Source organism: Nuphar pumila, chromosome 14 (assembly GCF_984573655.1).
Source record: "Nuphar pumila chromosome 14, dmNupPumi1.hap1.1, whole genome shotgun sequence".
In the NCBI taxonomy this organism is placed as follows: domain Eukaryota; kingdom Viridiplantae; phylum Streptophyta; class Magnoliopsida; order Nymphaeales; family Nymphaeaceae; genus Nuphar; species Nuphar pumila.
Window position 1 is genome coordinate 10,831,929 of NC_143262.1, and position 21,055 is coordinate 10,852,983.

Genomic DNA, 21,055 nt, shown 5'->3' on the forward strand with positions numbered 1-21,055 from the left:
TTGGACACATGGTAGAAAGTGAAGGGGTTAGTGCTGATCCAAAAAGGATCGAAGCTATGGCTAGTTGGCTGACACCCCACACCATTTAAGCTTTGAATGAGTTTTGGGGTCTTACAGGGTACTATCACTGATTCATTAGGCATTATGGTATCATCACTCAACCTCTCACGGCTTTGTTAAAGAAATAGTGAAGTGGAACAAGCTTTTCTTAAGCTAAAACAAGTTATGGTGGAGGCACCAGTTCTTGCCTTACCCAATTTTGACAAAACCTTCATCCTTGAGACCAATGCTTGTGACATTGGTATTGGGGCCGTGCTTGTACAAGAATGACATCCCTTGACTTATTTAAGTAAATCACTTTCGAGGAGGAGCAAAATCGTTTCTACATATGAAAAGGAGCTACTTGCTATTGTTTTGCCTTTAGAGAAGTGGAGGCCTTACCTACTTGGGAGGCATTTCCTAATCCAAACGGATCACTAAAGCCTTAAGTACATTTTGTAACAAAGAATTACTACTCTTCTTCAACAAAAATGACTCACCAAACTTATGGGCTATGATTTCAAAATCAAATATAAGAAAGGGGTAGAAAATATAGTTTCTGATGCTTTGTCAAGAAAAATGGAAGATGACTCTCTTTTAGTCATCTCTACGGTCGCTTGTTCTTTTGCGGAAAAAATTAGTCAAGCCCAAATTAAAAATAAAGAGGTTCAACGAATCATACATGAGTTGCGAGAAGACCCTACTAGTCATCCTTCTTTCATGGTAAAGGGAGACAAGTTGTTCTTTAAAGACAAGTTGGTTTTACCTTATGACTCTTCACTTATCCAAGAGGTATTAAAACATTTCCATGACTCAAGAGTGGGAGGACACAAAGGAATTCATAAGACTTGGAAAAGGGTGAGAAATGAAATATATTGGGCTGGTATGAAAAAAGATATAAAGAAGTATGTGAAGGAATGTCAAATATGTCAAGCAAGCAAATATGAATGAATTAGACCCCCCCCGATCTTCTTCAACCTCTTCTTATACCTTCACATACATGGACGAATTTAAGTATGGATTTCATTGAAAAGTTACCATCTTCACAAAAGAAAGAGGTAATTCTTGTGGTAGTGGATCGCCTTTCCAAGAGTGCTCACTTTATACCTTTACCAAGTACATATACAGTAAAAATGGTGGCAAAAGTTTTTTTGCAAAATGTGGCTAGACTATATGGGATGCCTAAGACTATCACATGCGATAGAGACCCGACCTTTCTTAGTAGGTTTTGGAAGGAATATTTTACTTTGATGGGCACTAAAATGTGTTTTAGCATGGTGAGTCACCCGCAAAGGGATAGCAAACTGAGGTGGTCAATAGAACTCTTGAAACTTATCTAAGGTGTTTCACAAGCAAGAAACAAGAAGATTGAGTGAAATATCTATCTTGGGCCGAATGGTGTTATAACACTTCATTTCACACTACTACAGGTATGACCTTTTATGAAGCGGTTTATGAAAAAACTCCACCACAAACTCTTCTATACGAAGAAGGGATAGCAAATATACCCTTAATTGACAAACAGTTACGGGCGAGAGATGAGATTTTAAGAATCCTAAAGAGAAATATTGAGAATGCTCAAAATAGGATGAAACAAGTTTATAATAAACAAAAGAAGGACAAAGAATTTCAGATTGGTGATTGGGTATGGCTTAAGCGCATTCGCCATGAACAGTTCTCATTAAGCAAGAATCCAATAACTAAACTTTTGCCTAAGTACTTTGGTTCTTACCATGTGGTGGTAAGAATTGGGGAGGTAGCTTATAACTTGAGATTACCCAAAGTGTACTCATTCATCCGATATTTCATGTATCCCGACCGAAGCCATATCATGGACATCTTCCAAGTGAAGAGGTATTTGAGCCCCTCACAAGACAACCCACAAGCATTCTAAAATCCAAATTAGTGCGAAGAGGTATAAGAAGAATTATGAAATATTTTGTTGAATGGGATAATGAAGGAGAAACATCAGCCACATAGGAATGGGATTATAATGTGAAGAATAGATATCCCAACTTTAATCCTAGAGGACTAGGATCATTTCAAGAGGGAGGGGTTGATACGGGTCCAAAAAATTAATGCAACTCAATCCAAGACCGGTTCAGGCTTTTGTGCGTCAGACAGTGCCAGTTGAGGTTAATAGTTCAGTGGGTTAGTGCAAGTGCAAGACAGGGGGAATGCAACATGTGAGTAATTGACAAGGTCAGTTGGGGAGCAACTCAGTATCAGCCTTGGTGGTGCGTCTGGGGGAAATAGAAGCATCAATAGTGAGTTTTGATCCATGGGCCGCCTGGCCAGTTGACATCCACTTGAGTAGCTTTCTAAAAAAAAGGCATTCTGTGTAAACTAGGATATCGATCATTTTTGTAATTCGGAAATTGAAATCAATAAAAGTTACCTTTTGGCTCCTTGTAGAGATTGGGCTCCTTATGAGGATTAGGCTCTTTCTACGTCATCTGTGACCTAGGAGAGATCATCCATGTATCTTCATCTTCTACAATCCAATTCAATTCCTTGAAGTCTGGAGTGAAACTTTCTCCATTTTGCATTATAGATAGGAGGAGTGCGACAACAAGCACACAAGCATTCGGCTATTGAAAAACTACCTATGACGCATCTATGAGTTTTATGAACTCTCGATTGTCAAACTACCTTCAGCAACTAAGTGCATTCACTCTTAGTAATTGAATTATGTTATAACAAGTATTGTTACATATTTGTTAACTTGCAGCTTAAAGCAATCACAGACGGATCTCATCCTTTCCAATTCGAAAGGATCTCCAACAACTGAACTAGCATTTCAACATCCAGTGAGGATGAGCGAGCGCTCACTCACAGTTTTCACTCTCCCATCTAAGTGCATAGGTTTAAGCTAGATCAGTCTGATATAATTCTATATCATTTCATCTACCTTTTATGTGATAGATCTGAACCAGAACTGAGTGAGAAGAAGCATGATCTGCAATCGGTCGACAACTGATTAGGAACTGGCACTATGTTCATATGCAACAATAATATAAACTAATTTGTAATTGATATTGTTAGAGCGCAAGACTGGAATAGAGCATGTGTGCACTGAACTATATATTAGTGTGTAAGTGCCTATGTGCACTAATCAAAGTGAACGCGGCGATAGCTGGTCCTAGGTAGGGCATAACACCAGTGAGAGGGCGGATGCACTTCTGTAAAAAAAAAAAAGAGCGAAGAGGGCAACAACCGAGCCCTCTTCCTCTTCTTTTTTTTCTGCAATACGACCCCTGCTATGAAATTGGTCAATCCAGGCCAGAAAAAAAGCTACCGATCGATGCACAATGTGAGAGGGAGAGGAAGATCGGGCCATCCCCAGTATCCGATTACCACTGGTGGTGGTGATTTCTTCTTCTCTACCTGAAAAAAAAAAGGAAACTGAAGAGGGCCAAACCCTGTTCCTTTCTCTTATTTTTTTTTTCGCAAATCGGGAACCGTTGGTACACCAATTTGTCTAAAACAAAAAATAAAATGGCCTTTTTGCTCTTTTCGATTTTTTTTTATATTTTTCTTTTTCGATGATGAGTCTCTGCCATAAAAGGGGTGTTCCGGTCTGGTATCATCAGCGTTCAATTTATGTGTTAGTACACCTGCATGCACAGGATGCTTTCGGCACCGTCAAGTATCTGTTGAACCTGTTCTGATACCAATGTAAGGACTAGAATGCTCGGATGCAGAATTGTTGTGTGGGTGAAGAACACACTATTACACATGAAATTGTCAAAGAGGCCTACACTCTCAACTCACTTACAATTTGAATGTCTTTCTTGTAACCATATGTTTTCATACTATTTCATTGCATTTATAAACTTGTAAAGAGTTCAAGTTTGAGACACAACCCTTAGAGAAATTTCCTCAACCCCAAGAGACACGTCTCTTTGTATTTTAAACATAGTTAGTGACAATTGGAATAGCCTCCAAGAGTAACCTTGTGACCATATAGCCTTACAATAAATGACTTTGTTTGTCAAGATTGCTCTTTTTCTCTCTTTAGTTGATGTGTGTCTCATAGAGAGGAGGCTCACAGATCTTGTGCAACAACCCCCTCTTGTGATCATCTACCACAAGGGTGCTCTGCTCCAAGGCACCCACCCCAACAACATTGTTTGGTATGGCCAATTCACAGTCGTTCAGAGATCCATTGTGGGTGATTTCATTACCTCTCTCAACCAACATGGTCAAGAGAAAAACCCATCTGTGCCATCATGGTGGAAGCTCACTGAGGGGTACTTGGTCAAGGCAGGCAAGCCTTGTATAACCAAAGTGATGCATGGCACACTACAAGAAAAGCCCTGATTAGCGACGAACATTTGCGACGGATTTTTTCTATCGCTAATTAGCGACGGAATTAGCGAGAGAACATGATTCGTCGCCAATCTTTGAAATATTTTTGAAATTAGCGATGGCACGAATTCCATCGCAAATTCGTCGCTAAATAGCGACAAACAATTTTCGTCGCAAAAACTGTAGCAACCTAACGACGGATTTAGCGAGAAAAAATATTATGTCACAAATTAGCGACAGATTTGAGATGGAATATTTTTCTCGCTAAATCTGTCGCTAATTTTTTATTAAATCTACCAAATTAGGGCATTAAATTCTCCCTCCTTCTGTCTCTCACTCGTTACGCTTAGAGCGCTTCCCCTCCCTTCTCCCCCAGGTTGACCCACGTCGTCGTATGGCAACCAACGTCGGGACCAGCCGGCGATGGTCACCTGCCCCCCGGCGACGCACCTCCGGCGATGCATCTTAGGCAACACTCGGGCGACAGGTAAGGGGCTCATTTTACTTTTTTTTTTTTTAATGTCTGTCGCCAGAGCTGTCGGTAAAACGACGATGCCGCCGGACAGCCAGTGGCACTGGCAAGGCCACCGTCATCCACGACATTCTCGTCTTCCTGACGAGAAACCACCGACCAGAACCACAACCCGACGACCATGGGAACCAGAAAAGAGGAAAAGGGGGTTTTCAAAACCCTTTCCTGATTTTCTGTCGCTGGCAATCCGGCGGTCACACCCCCCACTGGTTGCTTCAGAGAAGCACGCCAACTGTTCGACAGCATGCCTTAGCGGAATCTCATATCGTGGTCTTCTATCATTTCTGATTTTGCTCAACATGGTCGTGGAGAAGAAGCATTGTTACTCTTCTCTCGGTTCCAGGCAGCACACGAGAAGCCGAACCAGTTCATTTTAGCCAGTCTTTTGCAGGCTTGTTCGAGGTTAGGCGCAGTGAAAGAGGCCGCTCAGTTGCATGATTATGCAATGAAATCGGGTTACCATTCAGATGTCTTTGTGGGCACGACTCTGATTGATGTTTACTCAAAGAATTGTTGCATTGAAGAAGTGCGATTAGTTTTTGATGAGTTGCCGGTGAAGAATGAAGTTAGTTGGACTTCAATTATTTCTGGATACTCACTTGTTGGAAAAAGTGAGGTTTCAATTAAACTATTCTGCCAGATGACGAAAACTGATGTTCAGCTTGATAGGTATGTCCTCTCTAGCGTGATTAGTGCTTGCTCGCTTCTTTCATTGCTTCATCATGGCAAATAAATTCACACTTATATTACAAGGAAACAATGCGATTTAGATGTTTTGGTAAATAATGTGCTTATTGATATGTATTCAAAGTGTGCACAATTAAGTATTGCACGTAAGTTATTCAATCATATGATTGTTAAGAATGCCATCTCATGGACTACAATGATCGCTGGTTACATGCAGAATTCATTTCATTGGGATGCCCTACAGCTATTTTCATTGATGAATGGACAGGGTTGGAGGCCAGATGGGTACACTTGCACATCTGTTCTGAATTCTTGTGGTGCGCTTGAGGCTTTCGGCTATGGTAAACAGATACATTGCTACACTATCAGGGCTAACGTTGAGCATGATGAATTTGCCAGGAATGGTCTTATTGACATGTACGCAAAATGCGATTCTGTAGCAGATGCGAGGAAAGTATTTGATACAATGGTTGATCACAATGTGGTTTCATTTAATGCAATGATTGAATGTTATGCTCAACGAGGTGAGCTTGAACCAGTGGTTGATCTTTTTAACGAGAGGAGGTGGACATCATTGAACCCGATCCTATTGACGTTTGTTAGTGTGCTGGGAGCATCAGCATCATGCACAGATGTATGGTTGAGCAAACATATCCATGCCCTCATCATCAAGGCATGAATGTCATTGGATATTTTTGCTGGAAGTGCTCTTGTCGATGTGTATTCCAAATCTTCCAGTGTAGATGATGCACGAACTGTGTTTGAAGAGATGCGGGAAAGAGATGTTGTGGTGTGGAATGCTATGGTTTCTGGATATGCTCAAAATGCAAATGGAGAGGAGGCTTTCAAACTCCTCATAGAAATGCAGCATGAAGGAATGATTCCCAACGAGTTTACTTATGTGGCCGGCTTTATAACAGCTAGTTAATTAGCTTCTCTCTTACATGGTGCGCAGCTTCAAACTAGTTATTGTGCCTTTTTTGTTTGGCATGGCCTTTTAGTATTCTTTGTTTGAATTGGACATTGAGAGTGCCAACAAAACAAACAGGGAACGTTGCTTCCTTTCTTCTAAAATTTGGATTTTTATCTCTTGGTCTAAAATTTTATGACTTTAATAAGAGTGTTATTTCTGTTAGGATCAACTAGTTAGTTTTGTTGAAAGAAAAGTAGTTCTTTTTTTTTTCCATCATTGACTTGTTTTCAGTGGCTAGTTCCATTAAAATAGGATGAAAAAACAGCTGCCTTCATACACCAGTCATGAATTAGTTGAATTGTTTCCAAAGAGGGAGAGAGGGAGGGAGGGAGGGGGTGGGTGGGAATTTTTTGACCTTATAAAGAAATTATTTATGTTTCATCTACCCACTTGATGAAACTTGTAGATACTTTGCTTATGAGCTATCATTTGATGGAAGCTATACTTTGAGGAGTTTTATAATGTCATACCATATGATGAACATCTAAATCTTCTTATTCAAAATTCAGTCCTGCAATCAACTGGGCTTGGAGTTTTTATCCCCTGAAATCTTGCAAGAGTCTGTTAAGTAGTCACAAGAAATCCGCTGTCTGCCAAAAGATCATGAAACCAAGAAGCATGCTTTGGAGGTTGTATCCTCAGACAACTCGTATTATATTTTCTTTCTACTTGTTAACTTTGGAACTTTATTTGGTCATCTGTAATATTTTTCTCTTGTTGTTCAGGTGGGGAAAATGGCATTGTATGCTGCCAGTTGGGCTATAAGAGAAATTCAGAAGTTGACACTTGATCCCAGGTTACCAAGCACTTTCCTTTTCTGCAGAAGCAAAAAAATAGACATATTTTGTTATGTTTTGCACGATGAAAAGTACTTAAAACAAGTTTTAATAAACATTTCAAGCTCAATTATGATATCCAAATCGAAGACAAAAACCTTACATCTCTAGTTTCAGAGAACTTGGAAAAAATCACAAAGCAAAGACAAATCACATGCAGTTGAGCTTTCATTATTTGATTTTGCTAGTGCTTAACCTTATTAGCAATGTATTATATGTAAGCTGATAATCATGATGGTATTTTGTAACATAGATTACTTACTGTTGATGTATGATATATTTCTTTATGTGAAAGTTATATTGGTGAGAAAATTAGCACAGTGCATGTGAAGTTGGCTTTTGATTTTGAAATCCTGTTGTTGGTTTTATTGCTTTTCCTTCAGCAAAAACATGGAAAATAAGTTGTGGCGGCGCACAAGGCGTATAAGGCGCGCCTCAAGGCGTATGAGGCGCGCCTCAAGGCGTTTGAAACACGCCTAAAGGCGTATGAGGCGCGCCTCAAGGCGCATGAGGCGCATGCCTCAAGACTCTTTTTTTTTAATTTTTAGTTAAATTTTGCGACGGATATTATTCGTCGCTAATTTTCAGTGATGATATGTTTTGCGACGGATTGTATTCCGTCGCAACTCCTTCGCTAACTTGTCGACCAAAAGTTAGCGACGAAATTTATTTGGATATACTCCATCGCAAATCCATCGCTAATTAGAGACGGATTTGCGACGAAAATAAGTCATCGCAAATCTGTCGCTAATTAGCGATGGATTTGCGACGGATAAATTTTATCGGAATTTAGCGACTAGAATTATGCGACGGACGATATACGTCGCTAATCTGTCGCTAAACACATTAACGATGGAATTGGCGATGAATTAACGATGGATAGCGTCCGTCGCTATTTGGTGTTTTTCTTGTAGTGGCAAACAGGTGTTGGATGAGAAGTATTCGCTGGGGAAGTCACTCAAGAGGACCCAAATCAGAGACCTGGCTGCCAAGGTAGCCACCCCTAAAGGCATCACTTTTGTGCTCACATCTAAGGATGTTGCAGTGGAGGGGTTATGCATGAGCAGCTGTGGTCTCCATGACTCTGCTCAACTGGCTGAAGGTGTGAAGGAGAAGTTTGCCTACATTTGGGTGGGTAACTCTGAGACCCAATGCCCAGCCATTCCATCAGCCTATCTATGGGCCTCAGACTTCACCATTGGTGGCACCAAATGGTGATGTGGGTGTTGATGGAATGGTCATAAACATAAGCATGTTGGCTGGTACAGTGACCAACCCCTTTGGGAATGGTTATTTTCAGGGACCAGCTGCCCAGTAATATTTGGGAAGAATGTAAATGCAGGGTATACTGGAGAATTATTGGTGGATTTGATCAGTAGTACTCGGCTCAACTTTTAGGAGCTCCTTTAAGTATTAAAGAATATATTTTAAATATTATATATATTTTATATGTACTTTTTTTAATCTTATTTCTTTCAGTTCTAAATCATTTTTTATAAACAAGCTCACTCGAACTCCACTCATTTAACTCAGGATCATTATGTACTCGAATTCGGATTGGCTTGCCACAAGAACGAGAAACAAGATTGACCACAAACTCAGCCAGTTCAGCTATTTACCCAAGGAAGAAATCATGTCAGCATGTAAAGAAGGGGCGATGAGAGAGAACCTTGGTGGTGTGACAAGCTATAATGAGGTCAGGATTCCAAGTTAATTCTTTTTTTTTTTGTTCACGTGCAGAACCGGACCTAAAAAATGCCCATACCATGTTTTTGTCACCCCGCCTTTTTATTATATGTGTCATGTTTGTATGGGAGTACAAATTATCAAAGCTATGTTGATACGGGCAATTAATTTTATCTAATGTATGTTTATATGGGGCATTTATAATTTGTTTTATAACTCTAATTAATTATTATGCACCTTTAATTATTATCATGAAATTATAATATCGCAAGTTATATCTTGTGTAACATATTTTTGAAATTGTTGTGGCAATTTCAAAAAGATGTTACACGGGAGATATTACAATTTCATGATAATAATTAAAACTACCCTAGATAATTAATTAGGGTTATAAAACAAATTATAAATGCCCCCATATAAACATACCCTAGATAAAATTAATTGCCCATATCAACATACCCTAAATAATTTGTACTGCACATAATAAAAGGCAGGGTGACAAAAACATGGTATGTACACTTTTTATATCGAACTTTGGTGCAGAACATTTACATGCAGACGGATCCACACCATTAGGTCAAAACACGACCACACCTTGGAGCTAACACACTGGCAAGAAGCAGCACGATAGTTGTTGGCCTCGTATACAACCTTACAACGGAGGAAGGTGCCCAGAAAGGCAGTGAAGGAGTAGAGGCCAGGCCGACCTTCTGTCAACGCGCATCATTAATTGCTCCCAACAGTGGGACACGCGCGGTTGCCAGCAATAAAGCTAACGAGGGCAGCTGCCATCCTCCATGCAGCAAAAGAAACATAGAATATTGTCACAGGAACAGTCGGTGCCAAGTGGTCCCTGATCCGTCTTTGGCTGCAGGCAGGAAAGCGACGCGAAGAAGCAACCCCACTTGCTCTCATACTGTATCCTCTCGCTCTTCTCTATATAAGTCATCTTCTACCCTCCCCTGATCTTCACAACCAACAAATCCGACCAAAGCAAATATCAATCTTCTCTCAATTTCTCCCCTGTTCTTCAAAAGATTCTTGCAAAGGTTTCAAGAGGAGGGTATGAGAATGGCTTCTTTTATAAAGCTTGCTCTCTTCCTCAGTTTAGTTGATGCGTCTCTTGGAGGGAGGAGGCTCACTGCTTTAGTGCAGCAACCCCCTCTTGTTCTCACCTATCATAAGGGTGCCCTGCTCCAAGGCACCCTCCCCATCAACATTGTTTGGTATGGCCAATTCTCAGCCGTTCAGAGGTCCACTGTGGGTGATTTCCTTGGCTCTCTCAACCAACAAGGCCAAGAGAAAAACCCATCTGTCTCATCATGGTGGAAGCTCACAGAGGGGTACTTGGCCAAGGCAGGCAAGCCTGGTACAACCAAAGTGGTGCTTGGGAAGCAGGTGTTGGACGAGAAGTACTCATTGGGGAAGTCACTCAAGAGGACACAAATCAGGGACCTGGCTGCCAAGGCTGCCACCCCCAATGGCATCACTCTTGTCCTCACATCCAAGGATGTTACAGTGGAGGGATTCTGTATGAGCAGCTGTGGTCTCCATGACTCTGCTCCACTGGCTAAAGGTCTGAAGGAGAAGTTTGCCTACATTTGGGTGGGCAACTCTGAGACCCAATGCCCGGGACAGTGTGCTTGGCCATTCCATCAGCCTTTGTATGGGCCTCAGACCCAACCATTGGTGGCACCAAATGGTGATGTGGGTGTGGATGGGATGATCATAAACATTGCAAGCCTGTTGGCCGGCACAGTGACCAACCCCTTTGGAAACGGCTACTTTCAGGGACCAGCCACTGCTCCTATGGAAGCAGCATCTGCTTGTCCAGGGATGTATGGGAAGAATGCATACCCTGGGTATGCTGGAGAATTGTTGGTGGATTCGATCAGTGGTGCAAGCTACAATGCAAATGGGATCAATGGGCGCCAGTATCTATTGCCTGCATTGTGGAATCCGAAGACTTCTACTTGCTCAGCACTTGTGTAGAGGCCGAGAGTCAAGCTAAATGAAGATATCGAACCAAGAGAGAGTCTTGCTCAGTTCTGTACATAACCTATAGATAGGTCCCATCCGTCATTCATTCTTTCATTCTTTATATTTTGTGCCCACCCACATTACTACAAATTTATAATAAAAATAAGAGTTTACCTCAACTTCATGTGAATTTCTTGTGGTTCTTTTCTTCCTGAATCTCTCTATGCTCTCATTGTTGCTAAGTTTAGCAATCAAAAGTCGGTAGACAAAAACGAGCAGAAAGATGTAAAGTTGAACCAAGTTTTCCGTGTATGTTTTAAGAGATGACTATAGAAATGCATTCAATGACCCCTAATTTGCTTATCTGATAATGAGATGCCAGCACCATGATATTCTAACAGCAAAGCTTGACTGGTTTCGACCGGGCTTGCCTGTTATTTTTTTTTTTGTGACGAAAGGCAATTACTTGGCTTGCTTGCTATTGGGCATAAATAAAAGTAAGATGAGAAACTTCAATGAGTGATATATTTAAATTTTGAATATTAAATAGTCTTGTTTTAAAGAAGTTTAACACTTTCAAATCTTCACAACATTTATTTTGCTCCAAAAAATTCTTTGAACTTCTAAATTAATTAGTGGTGTCTGCTGTTGTTCAGTTTTCCAATAATCTGTCAAGGGTTCATGTTCTAGGGTATTATGTTTCTTCAATTCATTTCATTTTCGAGAGTTTAGAGATACCTATATTTTCCCTAAAATATGATATAAATCTTTTGGGTGCATTTTCATTGGGCAATTCATTTTAAGACATTGAATTGTCAAAAAGTTCTGGGATTTCTATAAAATAGATTTTTTTTTTCAGAAAATTTGAAACTTTCAATCTAATATTATTGTATTTGAGACTTTTCAATTTTCCGAGTCTCTTAAGATTTTCTTTCTTTTTTTAAACTTTCAACGTTTTCTCTGCATAGTCTAACATCTATTTTTCCATATATCATTTAAATTGTATGCTAACACATGGTATGAGTGTTCAGAAAAATGTCCCTAAAAGTTCATTTTAGAAACTTTCAATATATTGTTATCGTATTTGAGACACTTCAATTTTCCTAGTCTCTTAAGATTTTTCTTTTTTCTTTTTATTTAACTTTCAAGGTTTTCATGGTACGAGTGTTCAGAAAAAAGTCCCTAAAACTTCATTTCAGGATCTTGATTTATCAAAAAATTGGTCAACATACCCAGCGTAGGCATTCAAATTCAATAGCTAAAGCTGCTTGAGACTCCAGTAGTTCTTAATTATTATTGGAATGTAATTCCTATTCCCTTTTACTTTTCTTTACCTGAAAAATATATTAGGTGAAATCTCTTCTAAATTTAGTCACCATACAAATACCGAAGAAAATGGAAATGTTGTGGAGATCATGTATAACTTTACATCTACAAATCAATCTTCAAAAATCTTCTGCACAATATCAATATGTTATGCTGGTAGGAAATTCAAATTTTCAATTAAAACTTCCCTCTCAATCATTGTCTATGAGTTGTCGATCTGATCATCTGTGACTGTTCAGGTCTACAAATCGAGCATATTCTTAATTGCGATATTTGATTGATGTAATTCTTTTGCCTACTTTCTACAGAATATGTACTTTACACGTTGACAGATTTCAATGTACCGTTTTTTTGCACTGGTTTTTTGTGTTTCCGTATTTCCCAAGTGTAAAAGCTATATTCCATAAGTTGGTTTCATATCTTCTGAATATACGGTGAATGCTGTTGGCCAAAGACATCTCCATCTTAATTGAGTACTGTTATGTAACCATGAACAAAATGAATTGCAAACCACAAAAAAATTGAGAATAAGGAAAAGAGGATACCAAATTAAAGTGTTTGGGACTCAGACATACGTCCGCAGACGAAGGTGAAGCAGAAATTTCAGTCATGAAAATAAGACTTTGGCCAATGCGATCACAGATAGATAGATCTGACTCTATCTCAAATGGGAGAGTCAGATGAAGATTCATCCAATAGGAGACCTCCTACCCTGAAAAACGTATAGGACTGTTGAGAGGATATAGGGATATGCCAAATAACTTATCTACACATTTGGTGCAGCGGAGGGTGAAGCAGCTATGTTGTCCTATGGCGGACGACACCCTTGTCCAAAAATTATGAGTTTGCTAGTACATCAAATAGGATCCTATATATCCAAACCCAATTTTTATGATTTCAGGGTCCATCTCTTCATAATTTAATATTCTATAATATTAAATCATAAATAACAGGTAAAGACTCGCATTTTTATATAAAAATATAAAGTTTATGAACTTTCAAAAATTCAGGATGTTACATTCTCCTTATTACTCAGATTTGTTTTCCTTGTTCAAGATTGTATTAGAGCAACATCTGCCAATGCAGCTTTCAGTCTCAAGCTAACATCCTACAAAGGACAAGCAGGCTTGTCCGAGCATCTCAGCAGCCTCTGCCTTGTGCCCAGGCAGCAAAAAGCTGCGCCCTCATTTTTTGTGCTTAGGGAGGACAGCTTCAGTTAAAAAATGAAAATTAATGGACCTTGTTGATCCACTGAAACAAATTCTTGTTCATGTCATTAAACTATTATCAATGATTTGGAAAATATGCTCCACCACGAACCCAAGTTCAACTTTGTGGAAGGAAATTTCGGAAGAGTGCAAGAGAGGTACACCATCCCCTTCACCACCAATGTCACAAAGCTGCGTATTGTTCACAAGTATCCACTATAGGAAAAGTTTGTGTTTGTTTCAAGGTCCTACAGGAAGAAATAGTTTGTTCAGCGGTATGGGTCTCGCCTGAGCCCTGTCTCCTCTTTTGAACTCTTTGTGGATTCAGTTGGTCTGAGTTCCATGCATCACTGTTGTCAGCATCGTTGTGAATTGGCCTGAATCGATTCGACAAAAATTGATACGAAGCGAGCTGATTCGGCTTATTTTTTAAATATTGTTTAACAAGAGTTTAAAATATTTTTTATATTATTTTAATATTTTAATGAAGTGTGTCATCTGCTGGTTAAAAATTAGCCTATTGAGCATTATTTGGTTCAGAGTCTGAATTGGCTGATATCCTGAGTCAGTTTCTAAAATCGATTCAGGCCCAATACAGATTCTGACAACATTGCTATGCATTCACAAACACAAGTGGACCTGGCCATATTTTTTTATAACAAGTCATGGGGCATATAGGGTTCAGCTCAATAAGATCCAATGCCCACTTTGGGGCAAGTTTAGGTAATTCTGCTAGATAAAGTAGTCGTCCCAGTTTACATAGTTATGTGGAAAGAACCAAACATCTCTCTCTCTCTCTCTCTCTCTCTCTCTCTCTCTCTCTCTCTCTCTCTCTCTCTGTGTGTGTGTTGTCCAGCAGCCTGTGGTACAACACACAGAAGAACCACATTCTCTCTCTATATCTTCGGCCTTGAAACCCTCTCCTTCTCTCACTCTGAGCCTCAACCCACCCAAACCCTCCTCCTTTACGCCCTTGAAACCCTCTTCTTTCTGTCTCTGGTCTGCGGCTCCTTGACTGCTCTTTCACCATTCCTTTACCCTAAGCTGCGCTGCACCTGTTTGAGTCCTCCAACAACGCCTTCCTCAAACTTCAGGTTCCACTCGTGACCCCACCCACCCTGTTCCTTCTCCAACTTAGCTTCCGCAGGCTTCAAGCGCCATCTCCATCCGCGTCTTTCTCTGTCTTTTGGGTGTGGCCCATGCCTCCCTCATCCCTCTTCTTCTGGGGCTTAGGAGCCTCCAACTCCCTGCAGAACAACCAACATGCTCTATCCTCTATCCTAGTGGCTTTGAACGATTGGGGGCTCGCTTTCGCCCTTCGTTGCCAAGGTGCTTCTGTTGCCCTCCTTTTCCGCTTATCTTTTCGTGTGTTCTCTCTATCAGAGGCCTTTGCGTCCTGCCTCGCCGCCGGATCACTATTGGCTCGTGATGTCGGGCGATTCTTTAGAGCTGTTAGGGTGGAATCCCTTCAGACATGCTCGGTTGGCGCCACTCTACGGGCTCCGTTCTTCTTTAGTAGGCCGCCCAGCTCGATCGACGGTCGGGGCTGGCAGGAGGTGAAAGCGACCTGACAGCGATCTTTCTCCAAAAATCTTTCTCATTCTCGTCTTTCAAAGGCGAAGTCGGGTGACTGGTGGTGCGCGGGTTGTCATTCGCTCAACTTTCGCAGGCGTCGTGCTTGCCTCAATTGCGCCTCGTTGTTCAGGTCTCGGTGGCACCCTATGTTCAGACAATCGTGGGCGGTAGTCCATCCTCCCTCCTTCGGATGAGCCTCTTCGCGAGGTATGCACCGCCCTCGCAAAGCTTCATTCGCGCCTTGGGTCCAGATCAGTATCTTGGAAGATCCTTCATCGTCATTTTTGGGATTCAAGATCGGCTCCGTTTGGGTGCCGATGCCACCGTCAACGGTTGCACCAATGTCTTTCGCAGGGAAGCATTTCAATCTCAACCATCTTTGTTGTGATCGTTCATGTGGCTCGTCTGCCATCTTGGGTCAGGACAGTTACTGCTCTGTTGTGTCGGGCCCGCCTGTCTATTGTGCTACCACCGTCTCTGAGGGTTCCGCGTCCGGTGACTTCTGTAGCCAGGGAGTGCTTGCGCCATGCTCGGGGGTGCAGACGACATGCTCTGGGGTGCTTGCGATTTATCCGCCCTTTTCTCCTCGGCGTAGATCGGGGATGCAGGTCGCGTGCTATGGGGTGCCTTCGATTTATTCTCCTTTTTCTGTTCGACGAAGGTACTATTTCTCTACTTTCGCTCCTTTTGATGTGCGAGGAGCTGTTAAAGCCAGAGGTGAGGTCTTCTTGGGTGGTCGTGTTGGACACTCGCTTTTGCCTCTCTTTGTCTTGGTGGTCGTGCTGGACACTCGATTTTCGAGTCGTACAGAGATCGGTGGATAGCATGAGGCCCTTTTCGACATTGTGAGGTCTTCTTGGGTGAGCAGGAATGTTCTTTGTCCGTTGTCGTCATCTTGCTCTCCTTCGGGGGCATTGGGGTTCAGGCCACCGTGGCTTCGTGGTGATGTTTGTGTATCTGTGTCGGCAGGGAGTTGTTTGCAGCCTCGGGGTGCAAGTCTGCTGGCATCATCGTCATCATATGTAGTATCTTCCTTTCTAGGCTCGTTGTTCAAAGTGGCGCAGTTTTTCAGGTGGAATGGCGGGTGTGACGAGGCATCTTGGCCTCGGTCAGGAAGATGTTGGTTGTTGTGGCTTCTCGGGTGGTCTGAGTCTTGGGCTATGTTGTTGCAGAACCTTTTGGTGGATCCTTTCTTCGAGCTTGAGGGGGATCGGGGACCGTCAGGTGTCGCCTTGGCGTCTAAGGATTCTATCTACCTCTCGGCAGTTGCAACTTCCTATATTTCGTTTGCTTCGACCCATGGGGCTTCTGAGTTTCGGCCTTTCTCGCGTAAGAGGTCTTATCTCTCGGAGAATTCTCTCCTTGCTCGGGACCACAGGTCGCCTATTTTCGGAGTCCCGATCCGACAATGTTTCTTCTTCAAGCTGATTGATGGCCTTTCAGTCTTGGTTTCGTCTATCTCAACCAAGTGCATCATCTGTCCGATTCGCTTGGTCTCCATCAGTTTGGTATATGATCCTATGTTAGTTGTGTATTGCAGGGCTCCGTTTGCGTTGAACACCTTCTCTTTTATCCGGGAGGGCGACTTCACAGGCCTGGAGGGCTTCCCAAACTTGGTCTATCCGTTAATTGTGGGTTCGTCATCTATGAGTGGTCAACTCTCATCCTTTTTGGGTCTATCTGTGGTCAATGCAGCTCGGTGGCTCAAGCTCGCGCTTTCCCAAGCCCAGCTTCTCAGCGTCGAATCTGTTATGTGTGAGTCCTTTGTCGCGATCGCAGATCGTTTACCGACCTTGGTCGCGGATGATGGGTGTATCTCGTCCATCAACACCCCATCTCCTTCGGTCGAGGGGTTATCTCATCCTGAGTGGGGTGGTCTCCCAATTAGGTGACATTGTCGACCTTCGCTTTCTCCCTCCGGCGAGTCTGGGGTCTCTCCTAGGCGGTCTGTGAGGATCCGCACTCCTCGGGTATTTCCGGACTTTCAGTTATGAAAATCTTGTGTTGGAATATTCGGGGACTGAATTGCCCCACCAAACGTCTTTTTCTGACGAGTTGGATCCGTCAACAAAAGCCCAATCTAATTGCACTTTATGAAACGAAGATGGCAGATATCTCGAGCTTCGTCATCTCCGAAATCTGGCGTGGTGCAGATTTCTTCTTAAAGCCTTCGACTCAATATGCGGGAGGCATCCTCATCCTCGGGAAGCATTCTCTAGCCTTTCAACGGGTGGACGAAGGTACGTTTTCCATATCCATCACTCTTCCCTTACCTCCTAAGTCTATTCCAGCAGTGGTCACTATGGTGTATGGTCCCCACCGTCAAAGCCGCCGGGAGGAGTTTTGGTTGGACTTAAATAGGGTAATTGCTTCATTCGGAGACCAGCATATTATCATGAGAGATTTCAACTGCCTTATGTCTTCTATCGATTCTAGCATTCCGGTTAATTACTCGGCTTCAATGAGGGGCTTCCAAAACTTTATTCAGATGAACCGGTTGTACCACGTTCTCCATGTTGGTGAAGCTTTCTCGTGGTCCAATCAACGATCTACACCGTGCTTCCGTCTGCTAGACAGGGTGCTTGTTTCGTCAGAGTTGCTGAGTTCTATTAATGACATCTCTTGTTGCCTTCTTCCACCATCTGTCTCAGACCATAGTCAGATTGTTATCCGATGGGGTCAAGGCTTCATCAGCAATAGATCCTTTAGATTTGAGCAATGGTGGCTTAAGGAGGCGAGCTTCGAGTCGTTAATCTATAAATCTTGGAATAGACCTTGCTTTGCAGTACGGGCGGCCACAAGATGCATGGTTAAGCTTTTTTGTCTATCTCGCGATATCAAATCTTGGCTTATCTCCAATAGAATAAGCAAATTCCAAAATCTGGGGGATTGGGAGCGAGAGCTGACTTCTATCAATCAGTCTCTCTTGGATACGTCCTATATGAATGCATCAGATATTGAATGTCTCAATGCTAGATCGGCCGAGCTGACTCTCCTAGTGCAATCATGGCGTCTAAAGGATGAGATTCGTTGGAAGCAGCGGTCAAGGGTGACTTGGCTTAAAGCGGGTGACGGGAATACAAGGTTCTTTCATTCTTTGGCGTCTCATAGGCATCGTAGACATGTGATTCACACTCTGTATATCAATGGTGTCTCCTTTTCGGGCGATCAGGAAATCAATGTTGTCTCCAACTATTTTTCTAATCTGCATTCCTGCAACCAAGCTGTAGGTGGCAATATGGGTTCAACTTTATTTTTGTCCATGGATCGAGCGTTATCCAACTCGATTCAGGGGTAGTTCACCGAAGAAGAAATCGTCTCGGCGGTGCGGAAGTCGTCTGGGTGGAAAGCTCCAGGTTTTGATGGGTATCCTGTGGATTTCTTTCGCATATTCTGGCATTGCGTTAAGAGTGACATTCTTAGTGTCTTCGCCGAGTTTCATCGTAATTGCCGCTTGTCGGTTCATTCTCATCTAGCAATTGTGTCGCTTATTCCTAAGGAGGAAGCCGCATCGGATATCTCGCGGTTTAGACCTATATCAGTGTTAGGGAGTTTATATCGCATTATCGCAAAGGTCTTAGCTAACAAGATGTGGTCAATTGCTCCTAAGATTTTTTCGGAGGAACAGTTCGCCTTCATTCCTAACAGAAGACTTCAACATTCCTTCATTTTGGCCACAGAAGTGTTGCACTCTCTAAAGATCAGCGCGGGGGGGGGGGGGCTTTTTCACCCTAAAGCCTATGACTCGGTTCATTTGTCGTTCCTCTTCAACATGTTTGCAAACTTGGGCTTCGGTAGGCGTTTCTCTAGCTGGGTGCATGAGCTGGTAACCAATGCCCAATCTCAGTTTCAGATCAATGGGGTCAAAGGAAAATAATTCAAACTTGGTTGTGGTCTTCGACAAGGATGTCCTCTGTCTCCGTTACTCTTTAACGTCGTCTCTGAAGGCCTGGTGGTTTTGGTTAAGAGGGCAATGAAGGGTGATCTAATTGAATCTCTCGGTATTCAAGAGTGTCGTAGTCAGATCCTGACCTACGCTGATGACATAATTATCTTTGGAAGGGCCTCCATCCAACAAATGTTAAGATTCAAGCTTGTCCTTTTTTTCCAATCGATGTCAGGTCTATCCTTGAACTATGAGAAGTGTTGTCTATCCATGGTCAACGCCCCTCCATCAATGTTGGACATGGGCCAACAGATATTCAGATGCTCGGTTTCGGATAACTCTTTTTCTTATCTGGGTCTGCCGCTTCAAATCAGTCGTGTATCAATGGCAGCCTGAAGCACCACTATTCAAAGGGTTCAGAAAATAATATCGGGCTGACAAGCGTCCTACCTTTCTATCGTGGGTAGACTAACTCTCATCAAGCACGTTCTTTCTGCTATGCCAGAATTTTTTATGTCTATGTTCCTAATGCCTATGGGGGTTAGTAAGAAGATAGTTCAGGTAGTGACGCACTTCCTGTGGTCTGGGCGAGGTCCCAAAAACAAGCGCCACCTAATAGGGTGAGACACTCTTCGACTACCTCCAAATAGGGGGGGTTTGGGAATTAAGGATTCCCGGCTGAGGAGTATGATTTTTGTCGTGAAGCAGAGCTGGCTTGCACACCAATCTGGGTCTCTGTGTGCAAGCGTGCTTCTAGCTAAATACGGTGGTGTGAAATCATTGGTGGGGGCTACAAGCGTGCATCAGCGAACTATGTCAAAGCTTCGGCGATCATGGATCCAAGCATGGTTTGCAGTTCTGTCTCATAATGGCAATGTTGACTCGCAGTCTCAGTTCTTTGGTCGTAATCTTGCTCTGAACGGATATTTTCGCTCAAAAGAAGGCCACCTTGCTCTCCTTCCGTCGAGGGTGGACCAGTTCCCGACGAACCTGATCTGGGGCAAGGGTCCCACTCCGAGATCATGTTTCCTGGCTTGGCTAATCTTACACGATCGGGTGCAGACTGACAACTTCCTCAAATCCATCGGATTTCATCTGCCGAGTAAATGTGTGTTGTGTGAGGCGGCTGAAGAATCTGCCTTCCACCTTTTTTGGGAGTGCTCTGTTTTTCAAAACATCTTTAAGGTGACTTGGAATAAGCCGGGGGTCAGCGTGCGCCAGGAATCGTTCGCCAACGATTTGTTGTGGGGTCCTCAACAAGTTCGTCATTGCAACAAATGGCGTATTATTTGGCGAACCTGGTTGCTCTCGTCATGGTGGGTCGTATGGATGACTCGCAACAATGCTATTTTTCGGCAGATTCCGGCAGTGTTCAACAAAATGGTGAACCTTATTTTGGCGGATGTATACGCCATTCTCCGCATCAACATCCCTGATCTGCAACACCATCTGCCTCCAGGGACCAATCATGATCTAGGGTGATGCTCATCGCCTAACTGTATTTGTTTTCTTGTTTATTTCTTCATTTTCTTCTTGCATCGCAACTTTTCTTTTTTCCTTTTTTGGGCTACTTGGCATGTCTTGGGCCCGTGTTTGGTTACCCGGTAGGTTCAATGTTGGTTAAACCTGTTTTCGTATCGTAATGTTGATGGTTATAGTTTGTCTCTCTCTCTCTCATTTATGTCCTCTGCACCCCAAGTTACAAAGTAAAGCAAGCAATCTTCCTTGAAAACTTGGTACTTGGCCAATCCTACATCAGTTGGAGCTAGGGCCAGTAAACAAGCTGAACCAGCGAGTTTGAAGTAGGGGTGGCAATCAGGTCGGGTTGGCGTGTCAGCATACCTCAACCCGAACCCGACCCGTTTATTAAACGGGTCGGTTGTGGCAAACACGAACCCGACCCGTTAAATAAACGGGTAACCCGACACGACCCGCCAACCCATTTAATAAATGGGTTGGGTCGGGTAAACGGGTTTTCAGGTTCGCGGGTTGACGGATCAGGTTGGCAGGTTGGCG

At 42.6% G+C, this 21,055-nt stretch overlaps 1 protein-coding gene and 1 long non-coding RNA gene across 3 annotated transcripts; both read left to right on the forward strand.

Moving 5' to 3' along the window:
* The first annotated feature begins 4,690 nt into the window (after positions 1-4,690).
* LOC149816351 (uncharacterized) lies at positions 4,691-9,254 on the forward strand. 2 transcript variants are annotated; one of them, XR_016427737.1, is made up of 6 exons: positions 4,691-4,837; positions 5,274-5,551; positions 5,787-6,516; positions 7,052-7,171; positions 7,268-7,338; positions 8,912-9,254. It is a non-coding gene; the product is annotated as an uncharacterized LOC149816351 (long non-coding RNA). The 2 variants fall into 2 exon arrangements; XR_016427736.1 differs by lacking the exon at positions 7,052-7,171.
* A 783-nt stretch (positions 9,255-10,037) lies between these two features.
* LOC149816352 (protein PHOSPHATE-INDUCED 1-like) lies at positions 10,038-11,223 on the forward strand. The gene has a single exon (XM_089987946.1). The coding sequence runs from the start codon at positions 10,130-10,132 to the stop codon at positions 11,054-11,056; it is 927 nt and encodes a 308-aa protein (XP_089844072.1). The 5' UTR covers positions 10,038-10,129; the 3' UTR covers positions 11,057-11,223.
* Positions 11,224-21,055: the final 9,832 nt, after the last annotated feature.